Source organism: Melospiza georgiana, chromosome 1 (genome assembly GCF_028018845.1).
Source record: "Melospiza georgiana isolate bMelGeo1 chromosome 1, bMelGeo1.pri, whole genome shotgun sequence".
NCBI classification, from domain to species: Eukaryota; Metazoa; Chordata; class Aves; order Passeriformes; family Passerellidae; genus Melospiza; species Melospiza georgiana.
The window spans coordinates 62,493,482-62,507,029 of NC_080430.1; the positions used below are offsets into that span (position 1 = coordinate 62,493,482).

The following is a 13,548-nucleotide window of genomic DNA, read 5'->3' on the forward strand; positions in this document are numbered from 1 at the left end:
ATGCCTAGATGTTCTAGTGTCCTGGTTCACACAGGTCTTTCCAGAGGTACAGGATGGTGTGGTGCTTGATTATGATCTCTGAGATCTTAGTGAGTTACGCCATATGCCAGGTTAGTTCACATTGTCCATGCCTCCATTGGAAGTGGTCTGGTATTTCCTTGTGGAGAGATGCAATAGTTGCGGCTGTGCATCTACCCTTTTTTTTTATTATTATCTTTTTTTTTCCTTCTTTTTAAATAGCACTTAGTTGGTTTATCAGTGACAAACAGGGACAATAGCAATTGATGGAATGAAAACAATACTTGGAAAGGATGATCAGACCCACTGAACTAATTATGATGCCTTGACAGATTCTGGACAAAAGAAGTGTGAAGACTGCTGTAAAGACCATAAAGGCTTTGCAGATCATTATTTGCAGATGTTTACTGTTGATAGCCTTTGTTATTGCATATGTATTTGTGTTTAAAGACCTGAGAGGCAGCCTCAGGGCAGCCTGAAGTAAAAGAATGAAAATGCTTTCATGGTGTGCAGAGATGTTAGCTGCTGCGAGGAACCAATGAAGTGACAGTTCAGATGTTGAAATGTTCAGATGTCAGTTCTACTACTTTTCTGGTTTCAAGGACAGTACCCTCTGTAGGGCATTACCAAAGCTGATTGAGTATAAGCCTTTTTCATCATTTATGATATGAAGTGTGCTTTGCAGGGGTTTATAGCTCTGCTGTGGAAATTATCTCTAGCTTGATAATTGGGATTTTAATTTCTTCTCTTAGATGATTGTAACTAAAATGAAAAACTTACTTTAATTTTGCTTCAAGAAACTTATCAAAATTGTTTCAGTGTGTTATAATGGTAGTAGGAAAAAACAAAACTTATCTTTTACTGATGCAATGTCTTTCATCTCAAAATTCACCAAGTGAGGTAAAAGTTACTTGAATAGATTTAAAAAAAGATCACTAAGCCTAAAACCAGAATAGAAACTAGTTTGCTGTTAAAAGACAGTAGAGGGAGCATATGGCAAGAAAAAAGGGACAATCCTACTCTTCCTGTAGCAAGCTGATATAGGATCCTCCATGCTCAGGTAGTTGAGAGGCTTTTAGGCTGTGAGAATAATGTGCTATGTGGGCTCACAATGTTGTGCTGCCAGCAAAAAGGTAATGGGATTCTGGTCAAATGTGACATTTCTTGGTGCAACGTTTGAATCAGAGCTTTTCTCTGTTACTGTACATTTCCTCTTGCCATTTCCTTCTGCTTCTTCTTGCAGTGTTTGCTGCTAGGGAAAGCAAACAGAATGGATAGTTCTGCTGAGGTGATGAGCTGTGATGACCTAAGTGTTAGTACACGGTCAATTTTCTACTGACTGACTAAAGAAAAGAATACTTGCTGGCAAATCTTTCAAGTGCTCATGGCTGTGTGAGCACGGGGGAGAGAGACTCTTAGGTTTCCATGTCCACTTGCAGAATGGTCTCCAGCCAACTGCAACAGGGGGACAATTATATATCAGACACAGAGCTGTGTTCCTGATGGGCTCCTGGCATCAATGGACTCATGCTCCAAGATGTGAAGGAGCAGAAGTGTGAAGCTCAAAGAAACGTGTGGATGTTCCCTCATTAAAGGAGTGAATCTCTTTAAAATGAAACTGTATTCCACACTGTGACTCTGCTAGGATTTTGGTAAGGGATACAGGTTGGGGTTTTTTTTAATGGTAACCATCTTGCCTGACTAGGTCTCTGGATATGTCAGTGTTGTCCTGCTGTAGATGTAACAGATTGCAGCTAAGAGGAAGGGAAACACTTTGCTTGCAGAAGTTTTAGGCTTTTGACTCATGTTCCAGAGGGTTTTGGGGGGTTTTAATAAAGGGAATCAGTCTTCCTATCGGTAACTTGAATGAGTTCTACTGAAACAGAATTTCATGATGCTGGGTTTTGCCATTAGTGGTTGGAGTAGAACAGAGGTTTAATACCTGAGATCAGTTTACTAAAATAAAATAGTTGTGCTATGATCTCACACAGTGGGTAGTACTGTGGCAGATACAAATGTTACTAAGTGACCTTTCATATTGCACACCTTCAGTAAATTTTCTGTAAATAAGACACCTTGCTATCTCTGAGTCCACTGCAGACTGGAGATGAGATGTAAGAGAATATGAAATTAGAGAGCAGATCAAGTTCACTCTAAGTACATCATACATATTTTTCACGTGAAGTGGACACACCCAGTATGAGGCCAAAAGAGCTTGATAAATTCATCCTTTCTTGCACACCTACTGCTACAATTCAACTCAGGTGTAATGCTAGATAAAGCAAGATGAAACTTCCATTACTTTGAGATTTTTTTCTGCTCCTTGTTGGGATGAAACCTTCTCACATTTGCAAAAGCAGGTAGCCAAGATTTGTGGCTGGGTTGTGTACTTGGGGAGATCTAGGTTCAAAGTCATGTATCATCTTAGAAATATGCTGGACAAGTTTCTCTCTGTGGCTGAAAAAGCACCATGACTCTTGAGGGATGTTGACTCTGCAGTGTGATAACTGATGTGTCAAACTGAAAGTGGTGCAGTGAGATTTGAAGTTGATTGAGGACTTGAAGTCTGGCCTCAGGATAGAGCTGTGGAATGTCCCAGTTGTGTAGGCCTGTCTCTTAAGCAAGAACTATTGGTCATTCTGTTCTGAGCAAATAAATAGTGAAACCTTCAGTTTGTTTTTTTCTTTTTTTTAACATACTCTTCACGTTCTGTTTCAGGAATACATTAAAGAGGGGGAGGGTGATGAAAACAGCCATCAAAGGAGCTTTTTGGCCCACATTAATAGTGCTGTTCCTAAAGTAGTCATTGTAATGATTTGTTACTGACCTGATATTACACATTTGCACAGAGTCATGTTTCTGTTTTCCCTTTTTAAAGGCCTGTTACTCATCTCTCTACTGATTTATGGGATTAACTAAATGCATTTGAGCTGCAAAAAGACAGAATGGTTGAATGGGATGCCTGACTCCTATACTTCATTTTAACCCAGAGTTTTTCTGGCTCCCCTGTTCTAAGTTGTGCAGACAACTTAAACGAAAGACTTGTGATGGCAATTCTGAGTCTCTGCCACCGTCTTATGTTCTTGGAGGGAAAAGGGAATGTAGAGAAAATGTTTATATGCAGTGTAACAGAAAAAAAATTGCAGAAATCTTGAGCGTCTTCTGGGTACAGATAAGGATACTTCATGTTTGGGCTGTATAAGAACAGGATAGGTTGTTTTAAGTGCACGTTTCCCTGGGTAGATTTTTTTCACTGAAAGTGTAAAGTGGAACAGTTGACAGCATCCTAGTTCTGTGTGAAGGAGCAGCTGCAGTCAGAAAAATGGTTCTTGAAGTTCTTATCCTTTTTGTCAGCTTCCTAATCAGCTATATTTTTGCATATCATCAATCTTCTTTAAAATTTGTTTCATTTCATGTTCTTCCTTACCCCACACAGCCAGCTCTGCAAAACCATCATATACCATCTTGCCCTCTCTGTCCCTCAGTATATCGTGCAATTTTTTTGTTTGTTTGATTTGGGTTTGTTTGTTTTTTTGCATTGAACTAACCTACTTTGCAAGCTTTACATTCTTCCCAGGCAGTTTGACTCTGCACATATATTTTGATAGCTATATTCAGACCATGTATTGTGAAGGAGTGTGCTGCAGTTCAGCCCAGATAAGGTGGTGGGAACTGTAATGTGGCGCTGGAGAATCTCTGCATCTCATATTCTGACTTAACCCCTATTGCCAGCCTATTCCTACTCCTTGATTTCATTTTTCCTATTGTGAATAATGAGGTAGAAAGCAAGCAAAATCAGCTTTGTCTTCCATTCCTGTATTATCCACAAGCTCCACAGTGGGGGCACATTTGTTTCATTCATTGAGATTGCAATTCCAGTTGAAAACCAAAGAGAATAATTTTCTAGCTTTACTCAACTTTCTTGAAACATAATCAGATTTTAGGGAGAAGAATTATGAAGAGCAGTTATAATCAGGGAAAAAAACACCTAGAAAAGATGTTAAAAACTGACTGGAATATGTAATATGTTGATTCATGCTTTTTTTGACCATTTCACTCTCAGTCTGTAATGTGCTATGAAAATAATTCCGATGTCATGTTAAAAAATTTCAGCGTTACTGGAAATGAAGAAAAGAGCTCCATACTGGAGCAAGCTCTTGGGTTTTCACATGAACTTGTGGGTAAAGCAGCAGAAGTTTGAGAAATTGATCCAGGTTTTATATTAAGATCAGTGAGTACGTTGGGGTGAGGAACTCTTCCTGACATTCAGATGAGATGGCAAATCTTTCTCCTATTTAGAGTTTTGCTCGCTTCTCTCTCAAGTGAAAAAATGAGGTTACAGCATCTTATTTGAGTTTTGTTTCTAAACATGTTTCTAAAGATCCCAGTAGGAACATGCTGCAGAAGTAATGAAGGTACCACATGGTTTGGGGTTTGGTTTTTTTGTTTGGTTTGGATTTTTTGGTGTTGTATTTTTTTTTATTCTCTGCTCTTTTCTTGTTTTTAAGTATTGGCAATTTGTTTTCATCTCTATGTATTTGAATTGTAGCACAGGAGTAAAAGTTACTTCTACAAAATATGTCAAGGTCCTACACTGAAAAATCCTCTAAAGTACAATTTTTACTGCAAAGGGACATGCTTAAGAAGGTAGTAATGATGTTAGTGAAAGGAAATGAGCTCTTCTAAACAGGATACCATGTGTCTCTATCTTGAAAGCTATTTACAGTTACAATAAACTCTGTTATCACTTGGATGTAGTGCTGTGCCTTACGTTGGTGGTGTTGTTGCAGGTTCCAGTTGTGAGCAGTGCAGAGAAGGAGCCACATACTCAGGTGCAGTAATATCTCCCAACTTAGAAACCACTAAAATCATGCGAGTTCCTCACGCTTTGTCCGTGTCCGACTGCATCGCGGCATGCTGTGACCTCTCCGGTTGTGACTTGTCCTGGATGTTTGAACGGCGCTGTTACATCGTCAACTGCCAACACAAGGACAATTGTGAGCCTAAAAAAATTGAAACTGTCAAGTCCTACCTTACCTTTGTGCTGAGGCCTTCTCAGAGGCCAGCCTCACTGCTAGGGCTTGGCCAAGTGATCCCAAGCATGGTCCACTCTGTGGGACTCCAGAATGAGCCATCAGAGGAAGTGAGTAGCCTGAAGAAGCTGTCTCTGCTTGGCAAAGATCCCAGCCTTGAGGAGATACCTGAATATATTGATGATTATAAAGAGTTGGAGCAGGACCCCTTTCAGGTGGGCATCAAACATGAGCAAAAGGATAATATGGATTATGCTGACTGGGGCCTGATAGTGGCAGGTGAAAATGGCTTCAACACTTCCACGGGTGATGATGGAGATAACCAGGAAGATTTTGCTGAAAAGAAAGGGGTGGCTGGGAAGGTGGAAAGCCTTCTGAATAAAAACAGCTCTGAACTGACTTCCGTCAATGAACACCCCACAGAGAGGTCGTCCCCTCTGGAGATTACACCACTCCCTGGGAAGACATTTGAAAGGGAAGCAGCAGTTCCACTCCTTTCACAACCTGAGGATGCTTTGCAAAAAGAGGTATGTTTGCCCCTAAGGAAGCAGGCTATGGTGAGGCTACTTGGCAATTATTTTAGTTTTCAAATCTTTTAAAATCTTAGGTTATTGCTTTATAATATTACAACTCTCAAATGACTTACAGTCGTGTTACTGTGTAGAAGAGGCTGAAGGGAAGAGGATTGTCTTAAGAGACAGATGAATCACTAAAGGATTTTTTTTTCATCAGATGATAAGGAGTAACGTTCCCTTTAGGGCACTGTGAGGTTTCCTTGGAAGTGTACAAATTAGTGAACCTGGATCTGGTGTTATAGTGTTACAGTGTTCTTCACTTCTGACCCCTGGTGACTCACTGGAAGAAGTTAGCAGAGCAGTACTGGTAGACCCTGTGGTATCCAAAGGCCAGAATCAGGGAACATAAGCTCTTCCATCAATAAAATTAGGCCTTCTTCATGGTTTCATGCTACTAATGCACAGTGGTGTTACAGGTGTAAGTGCTGAGTTAGTTTTTATAATGCTTTTAAAACATGAGAAGGGCATGGAACTTAAGGAGGCATGATAGCAGTTTTGGACCATGATGTGCAGCAGGATAAAGTGGATAAGGTGTTTCTGTTCTCAGAATCCTTGAGTCTGATAATTAGAAAAATAAGTTAATTACCTAAAATCCAATATGTAAGTCAATATAAGTGAGGTGCACCTGTTCTCTGTTTTCATAAGGTGCACCTGTTCTCTGTTTATGCCAACTAGTTTGATCAGTTGACACTCGAAGGGCCTTGGTTTCTTAATAACAGGGATGGATTCAGCTGGAAAGTTTAAACCAGCTGTAAATTCAGCATTCCCTGGGTTTGACTCCCCTTGCCAGAGGAAAGAGGAAATTGATCAGTTTTAGCTGACTTGCTCTAAATACCACAAGATTTTGTAACTAGCGGGTATCTCTTGTTGTAAAAATGGTAATTTATTATTATTACTGTAGGGAAGTAAAATGCAAGCAAATAAGAAAGTTGCATGAAATCTGTGACAACTGCAGTTCTGGGAGGGGATGACTGATGTGTGCAGAGCAACAAGTCATAAGAAACAGATAAAGACTTCAGGTAACTGGAAGGAACCTCCTATTAACAGCCTTGGTCCTCTTGGTGGATTTAAGACACCCCAATACCTACTGGGAGGGCAAGAGAGCGGGGCAAAAGCTGTGCAGAAAGTTTCTGAAGCTTGTTGATAACTTCAAGAAGGTTATTGGTTTGAGTTGCTTCCAGGAGTTGAGAAGGAGAGACTCTGCTGGACCTCACCCTTGCAGGAAACAAAGGATTGGTTAGGGATGCAGGCATGAGGTAGAAGCTCCTAAGAGGGGCAGGAATAAGTGAGGAAGCAGAGTCACAACCATGGGCTGCAGTCTTTGGTCTGTTGTGGGATCTGTTTGGAAGAATTGCAAGGGAGATGATTGCCCTGGAGTTAAGTGGGGGCCATGACAGCAGGCTGCTTTTTGAGGACCATCTCCTGTAGAGTCAAGGTAGCCTGTGCCTTTTATGACTGACTAAGTTGGTCTGGAGTGTATTGGCACAAGTGAGAAGAGATCAGAACTCATTTTCATGTGTATGGAAGAACACTTGAAAACAGAATGAATGCTGTGCCAAACTGAAAATTAGGTACTGCTTCTGCAAGCAGAGTTGATGATAGGAGACTTGTTTTTAAAAGTTCCTTCTATGCACACTTCCACATGAGCATAATTTACATGGGGGTTTAGGTGAGAAGAGTAGATATTGGTTGTTTTTTTCTTAGTATGCAAAAAATATGTATATATGTATATATGAAGAGTATGAGAACAAAGTAGACTGTCACTGCTAATAAAATTTAGAGTGAAATTCTGTCATGCACTAGTGGTGCAGTTAGTCCTAGCACAGGGCAATAGCTGAGCTAAGATAAAGGACATCCAACCACTGCTATACTAAGCTCATCTCCCATGTTTCCTTCCATCTGCAAGGGGAGACTTACAAGCATCTTTTAGTTGCTGCCTGTGTAGTGTGGCAGAAATCAAGCCACACCAAGAACCTGCAGTAGCTCTATGCTCCACTACATTTGTGTGCTTTAGGTATGCAGTAAGACTTGAAACTTGTTTCCATTGCATTTTGCTGTCTAATGGAAGAGCCATTAGCATGGTGCTAATCTTTAGCCAGTTGTCAGGATCCTTGCTGACTGAATTGCTTATGCCTTGTGCCTTACAGGAGTCATGAAACTTCAAGTTCACCTAAACTATGTGTCAGAGCTGAGCAAGTTTGTTCCCTGTCTCTAAGGGATCGTGTGAATACTATTTTATGAAAGTTGAGATTTCACATCCTGCAGCAGTGATAAATATATTTGGCCAAGCCTACTTTGAAGATCTCTACTTTGATTTTCCCACCCCGGCCAAAATATAAAGATTTTGCTTTATCTTTTTACACTGACTGTAGATGGGAGTTTATTGTAATGTGAAATGGAGAGAAACCTACTTCTCGCTGGGACACAGAGTTATTTTTGTGTGATCTTTATATTATGCTGACATTATGCTAGCACAGCCACTGAAATTCCAATAAAAAGGCTGAAGAATGAGATGGCTGCTTTCCGTGCAGAAGGGATGAGATGCCGAACCTGGGTTAGTCTTTAGCCACAGCTGATAATGATGCTGAAGAACTGGTAAGACAAGTGTAGTTAGAAGGTGGTTGGGACATGCTCTGTGAGCAGAGCTGTAGAAAGCATGTTAATGGGATAACATCGAAAGCTGTTCATGACTTGTATTGAGATACAGCTCTAAAGGCTCTCTATTCATGTAAAGATAGAATCTGGGGAAGCAGAAGACTTTCAGAAAGTGCCAAAGTCTAAGTGACCTTTGTTTCCTAGGTGAGAATTCCTTTGAATTTAGACATGTGTGGAGAAATGAAGATGGTGCGCGGTTTTAGCAAATAGTTTTCCCTTGAATGACCTTCCCTAGAATGAGCTTCAGTCCAGACCTATCTCCTGTCCCCTTCCTAGTCTCCACTCCCCTTCCTTTCACTGCAGATTATGCTGAGTTGCTTTGATGAGGAAACAGGTGGCACAGGAGGTTGGAGTCAGTGCATGGCAGTCTCCTTTCTGCCACTTGTCATTTCTTTCTCTTTTCTGCCACTGTTCCTTTCTTTTTGTTTCATCTGCACTGGTGTGGCTTCTCGGTGGGCCTCACTTCCCTGGGAGGTGGCATGGAGTTCCTGTTTCCAGGAGGGTGTCTCCAGCCCTGTGCACAATTATGTTTGCTTCCAGATGTTTCCTGTTGTGCATCCCCCCACATCCTCCTGTGTCCCCTGCCCACAGTGGCCATTGCCCTTGTTTGACTAGGTTTGAGAGGTTATGGTGTTGGTGCATCGTGCCATGATTCCATCCACTGCCAAACTGACTGGGACCACCAGAGTCGCCCCTGCAGCCAGTCCTCTGCCACCTAAGCCCTGCCAGGTATGCCCAACACAATTTTTCAGCTTGGCTTCAAGTTTTTCTGGTTTGGAAACTTTACTTGTGACCCTAGTGAAATAGAAGCTGCCTGTGGTGTATAGTGGTGATAGGATTTCCTTCTTATGTGTCTCTTTCTCCAGCAAGCAGATATTTTCATCAAATCTCATATGGATTGTTTAGCACATATTTGTGTTTCCTTCTGGAAAAAGGTTGGTTTTTGAAAACCAGATTTTGTTATGAAGGAAATCTTAAATTTTTACCCTGGATTAAAAATGCCGAGAGGTCTCCAAATAATTTTTTCATTGATATATAATCCAAACAACCTCTCAAACTGTGGTGGTTTTGTAAAGGTTATGAAAATATGAAGGTCTTAAAATCATGCTTGCTACTAAGTTTAATGAATTGCCCTCTTTATTGCACATTATGCAATATTGTGTTTTCCTATCATCCTCTCAGTTCTGCCACAGCAGTTCTATATCTCCGTTCCTGGATCCGTGCTGATGCACTCCCTTCTGCAGCTTCCAGACAAAGCTGTTTTGACAAGCCAGACAGAGCAAGGTGGCAAAAATGCAATTCCCTGATTCCCTCCCTTCACAGTAGTCAGCAGGATGCAGTGTCAGGTGCTGTTCTTTGAGCAAGGACAGAGATTTTAAACTGAGAAACCAACCAAACACAGACCTCTGGAGTCTGTGCCCTTGGAGTATCCTTGTCATAAATGTAGTCAGATGCAGGGAGTTTCTGTATGTGATTTGGGAGAGAGAATATGGGGTTTGTCACTTAAATGAGTCACCTGACTGTTGGGTTTACATCAGAGTTCAGAGGGATCTTATGGACTGTCAGTCTCTGGCAGCTCAATAACAGGAGTATGTTCAGAAACCTGTACAGAGTATGTGCTGTCCACCTGCCCAGATCAGAAATCTTCAGTGCTGCCCATCCTTCAAGTGAGATATCTGCAAAATTTTTTCTCTTTAAAATTTCTAGTTAAAATTTATTTTTAAAATTTCCTGTTAATTTCCAGCTGATCTGCTAAGTCAAGTAAGGTTTTTAAGGTCTTAGCCAGAGTCTAGCTGCTGCTATGTTGACGCTGCAATGTTCCAAACATTTACTCAGTAGATAAGGCCTGACTTAATTCTTGTGCTTATTGTATTTGCAGGGATAATGGTGCAGTCAAAATACATAAAGCTCTACCTAAGAAGCCTTAACATGGCTGACAGACTCTATGTGATGGTGAGCCTTTTAGTGTCTGATTTGCTTGCCTTCAGAATTCATATTTAAGACTTAGAATGCAGTTGAATAACATAGATATTCATCTCTTGTTTTGGCTTTGTTTCAGTTTTTATGCCTGCAGAAGCTCAACAGTTCTGTTTGGTTAAAAATACATTGACTTGATCCATAGGATGTATAAAACCCCTGGAAGATGTTTTGATACTTAGAATTACCTTTTTCTCTATTTTGAAGTCGGTTCTTCATGGTATTTGGTTGTTCTTATTTTCTGTTGGAATTCTCAAGAGATTTGCACTCAAGTCAAACCCAGGGAACTGGAGGATGTGGGCCCTCACCATTGGTGTGTTTGTATCAAGCAATAGTGGCTGTAAAAAAGGGTAAAAGCAAACAACCCACAAAGACCCTACCAGCAGAACTGCCTATCGGACTCACTCCCAGAGAGAATTCTTTTCTTTCCTTTAACTTTCACTTCCCAAGCTGGAATTTAGGTTAATCTTGCCCTCCACATCTGTTCCAGCAAATCTCTCAGTAACAGTTTCTGTCTGAGAGCTTAATTTCTGATATTGTCCCTGCCCCAGTTGTCTGCTGTCTGCTAACATTTTTAGTTTGTCTTTTTGGCTGTGACACCTCTTCAGACGTGACAGTGCCACAGGGCACCTCTTTTGACTGCAGTGCCTTGCCTAGGCTTGCTGACTGAAGTGATGTTTGGTGCCACTGCAGAAGAGGCACCCTGGAAAGGTATATTTGAGGTGACTTTGTCTCCATCTGTCCTAAAAAGCCATGATGGCTGCTTTTCAGCTGCTAGATTGGCAAAGAATGAGGAGAGGTGAGGGAGAGGAGAGGAGCCAGAGGAAGCTCAGGAAAGTAGAGGTCCCTCAAATTCAGAAGCAAAAAACCACTGTGGTTTGCTCAAGTATGGGAAGAAAATCTTTTATAAAGATGAAGGCTGGAGCGAGTATGTCAAGGAGATCTATCTGGAGGAAAGACCTTTTGTCAAGATACAAAACAGGATGGGCTTGAGGTTCTCCCTGTACATGATGCTGTCAAGGGTGGGATTCCTGAAGGCACTACTTTAGGAGAGCTGCAGTCCCTGGTCCTGCTCTCAGGGTCCAGCTGCTCAGAGAGTACTGTCTGCAAATGGAGCAGAGCTGGAGGTGTGACCTCAAAGGTGCTTGTCTTGTCTGTGTTATGGACTCACCCAAAAGGGCAGCTCTTGGTGTTGTCCTCAGCATCCTCAAGAGTGGGTAGCTGTAATCCCTGACACTGCACAGGGATTTGTGCTCTGTGTCCATTGTTGAAGGTTGAGATGGAGTTGCCCATGACTTCCATGCTCTGTTTTCTTGTAGGCTGGGAAGGAACAGTTTCTGGCATTGCTTTCACATTCCCAGCTGCACAAGGAGCTTTTTCTCTTGTCCAGAAGGCAGGGCTGCTCTTATTTCCTAGGGAGGCAAACTGCAAAGGGAAAGTAGAGCACCTGAAATGCAAAGAGTAGAGAATTGGGACTGTTCAGCCTTGAGCAGAGAGGGTTCAGGGGATTTTACAGATGTGTATAAATAACTCTTATGGGTGTGATGAAGATGGATCCAGGCTCTTCTCAGTGCTGTTCTGTGTCAGGGTAAGATACAATGGACACAAAATGAAATACAGGGAATTTTATTTGAACACTAAACACTGTATTTTTTTCTGTGAGAATGCCCAAACATTGGAGGTTTTCCAGAGAGAAGGATTCTCTGTCCTTGGAGATGCTCATAACCCGACTGAATTTGGTCCTGAGAAGTCTGCTGTACCTGACCCTGCTTTGGGGGCAGGGGCTGAACCTCCAGGGGTCCCTTTCCACCTCAACTGTTTTTGATGTTAGTGTACACTTTGCCAACCTTCATAATCCTATTCTTCAGTTAATAGTGTACAAATAATAGTATTTTGCTGTACCTTCATATGCCAAATGCAGTAGCCATAATTAGAAAAATGCTTTTCCCATATCATTAGATCAGAAATAAATCCTAAGAATATTAAGGAAAACCTGCTGGCCCATTGAGGGTAATGTGTCATTGTAAGGTAAGATTAACCCAGTGCTGAGTTATTTGTGCCACACTTGCCATGTCCTTTGAGGCAGTTCTGATTTACTAACAAGGTGAGGCAGTGCTGCTTGATGCCTGAAGTAGAGAACATGTCGGGTGTTTTATTCCTGTTGAAGAGATAAAAGGACACAAGCAACTTGGGTACTGAGCAGATGTAGTAAGAAGCAAACACTCTGTTATGTTTGTGTATGGCACAAAGACAATAATACCACATAGACTTTCTGATATTGTCTTTTAAAGGTTTATGACTGTATTTAGACCTGTTGTACTGAATTTTTTAATATTTTGGTAACTGGTAGCATTAGTTGTATTCCAGGTTACCACATGATTGTTCTACATCTGAAACTTGGAAAATTAGCAATTGTTCCTGGTTGGAAAAAAACCCAGTCCTTGTTCAATGGGTATTCTGTATGTGAATAAAATCTTCTAGTAACATAAATCACCAGGGTCATCCTACATGCTATTTAAAAAACAGCATACTCTAAATCTAGAAATGTGAAAAATGTCTCACAACAACTCTTTCCCTATAATTCCTTTTTTCAGGCTGCTACACCTTCCTCTTCTTCAGATAAACCAGATTTCTCCCCAGGCATGTCAGAGAAAACCCAGATTCCCACAGTGGCCCCAGAGAATGCCACTGAAGGTGGGATCATGCTACTTCCCACTAATGCTGCACCATCCGAGCCCATGCAGCTGTTCACACCACCTGCTACTGCTGCTCAAGCAGGTAATGTTTCAACAGAGCTGGTGATCTGAGGGGTACCTGCATTTTGGACAGAGGGTGGGCATGACTTTTCTACTGTCAGGTTTCCAACCTGTTGTAAGTAAGAGCTCATTTTTTATCCAAATGTTACATAATCCCACTTTAAACCTGTAGACCTACAGTAATACTGCAAACTTTAGACCCTGTAGTCACTTAATTCTGAGGCAAAACCCTGACCAAGTCCACCATTGTGAGAAATGACAACTCAAGGAAATACAGCAAAGTAAAAAGCCAAGATTAAAGACCTGTTTCAAACGTTTTAGGTTTTGGGTTTTGTTTTTTTTTTTACTTTGTAAGCAATACCTGAAGCTTTCTGGGATTTCAGAATAGTCTCTTGAAGCCATATTGTTGTTTTTGGTGTGTCTCTTCAGGGCACTGCTCCCTCTCAGAAACTCTGCAGTAGAAGCCTATCCATAGTTGCCAGACACCATGCAGCAACATAGATTGGACATGAGGAAGCTCAGCCCTTAACAGTG

At 41.3% G+C, this 13,548-nt stretch overlaps 1 protein-coding gene across 3 annotated transcripts in view; it reads left to right on the top strand.

The window, feature by feature from the left end:
• Positions 1-13,548, top strand: part of KIAA0319 (KIAA0319 ortholog) — a 54,431-nt gene that overhangs the window by 15,167 nt on the left and 25,716 nt on the right. For all 3 annotated transcript variants that reach the window (XM_058021512.1, XM_058021501.1, XM_058021521.1), the window contains 2 exons: positions 4,809-5,578; positions 12,853-13,036. In XM_058021512.1, the coding sequence (XP_057877495.1) occupies positions 4,809-5,578; positions 12,853-13,036 (954 nt within the window). The remainder of the gene's footprint in view (positions 1-4,808; positions 5,579-12,852; positions 13,037-13,548) is intronic.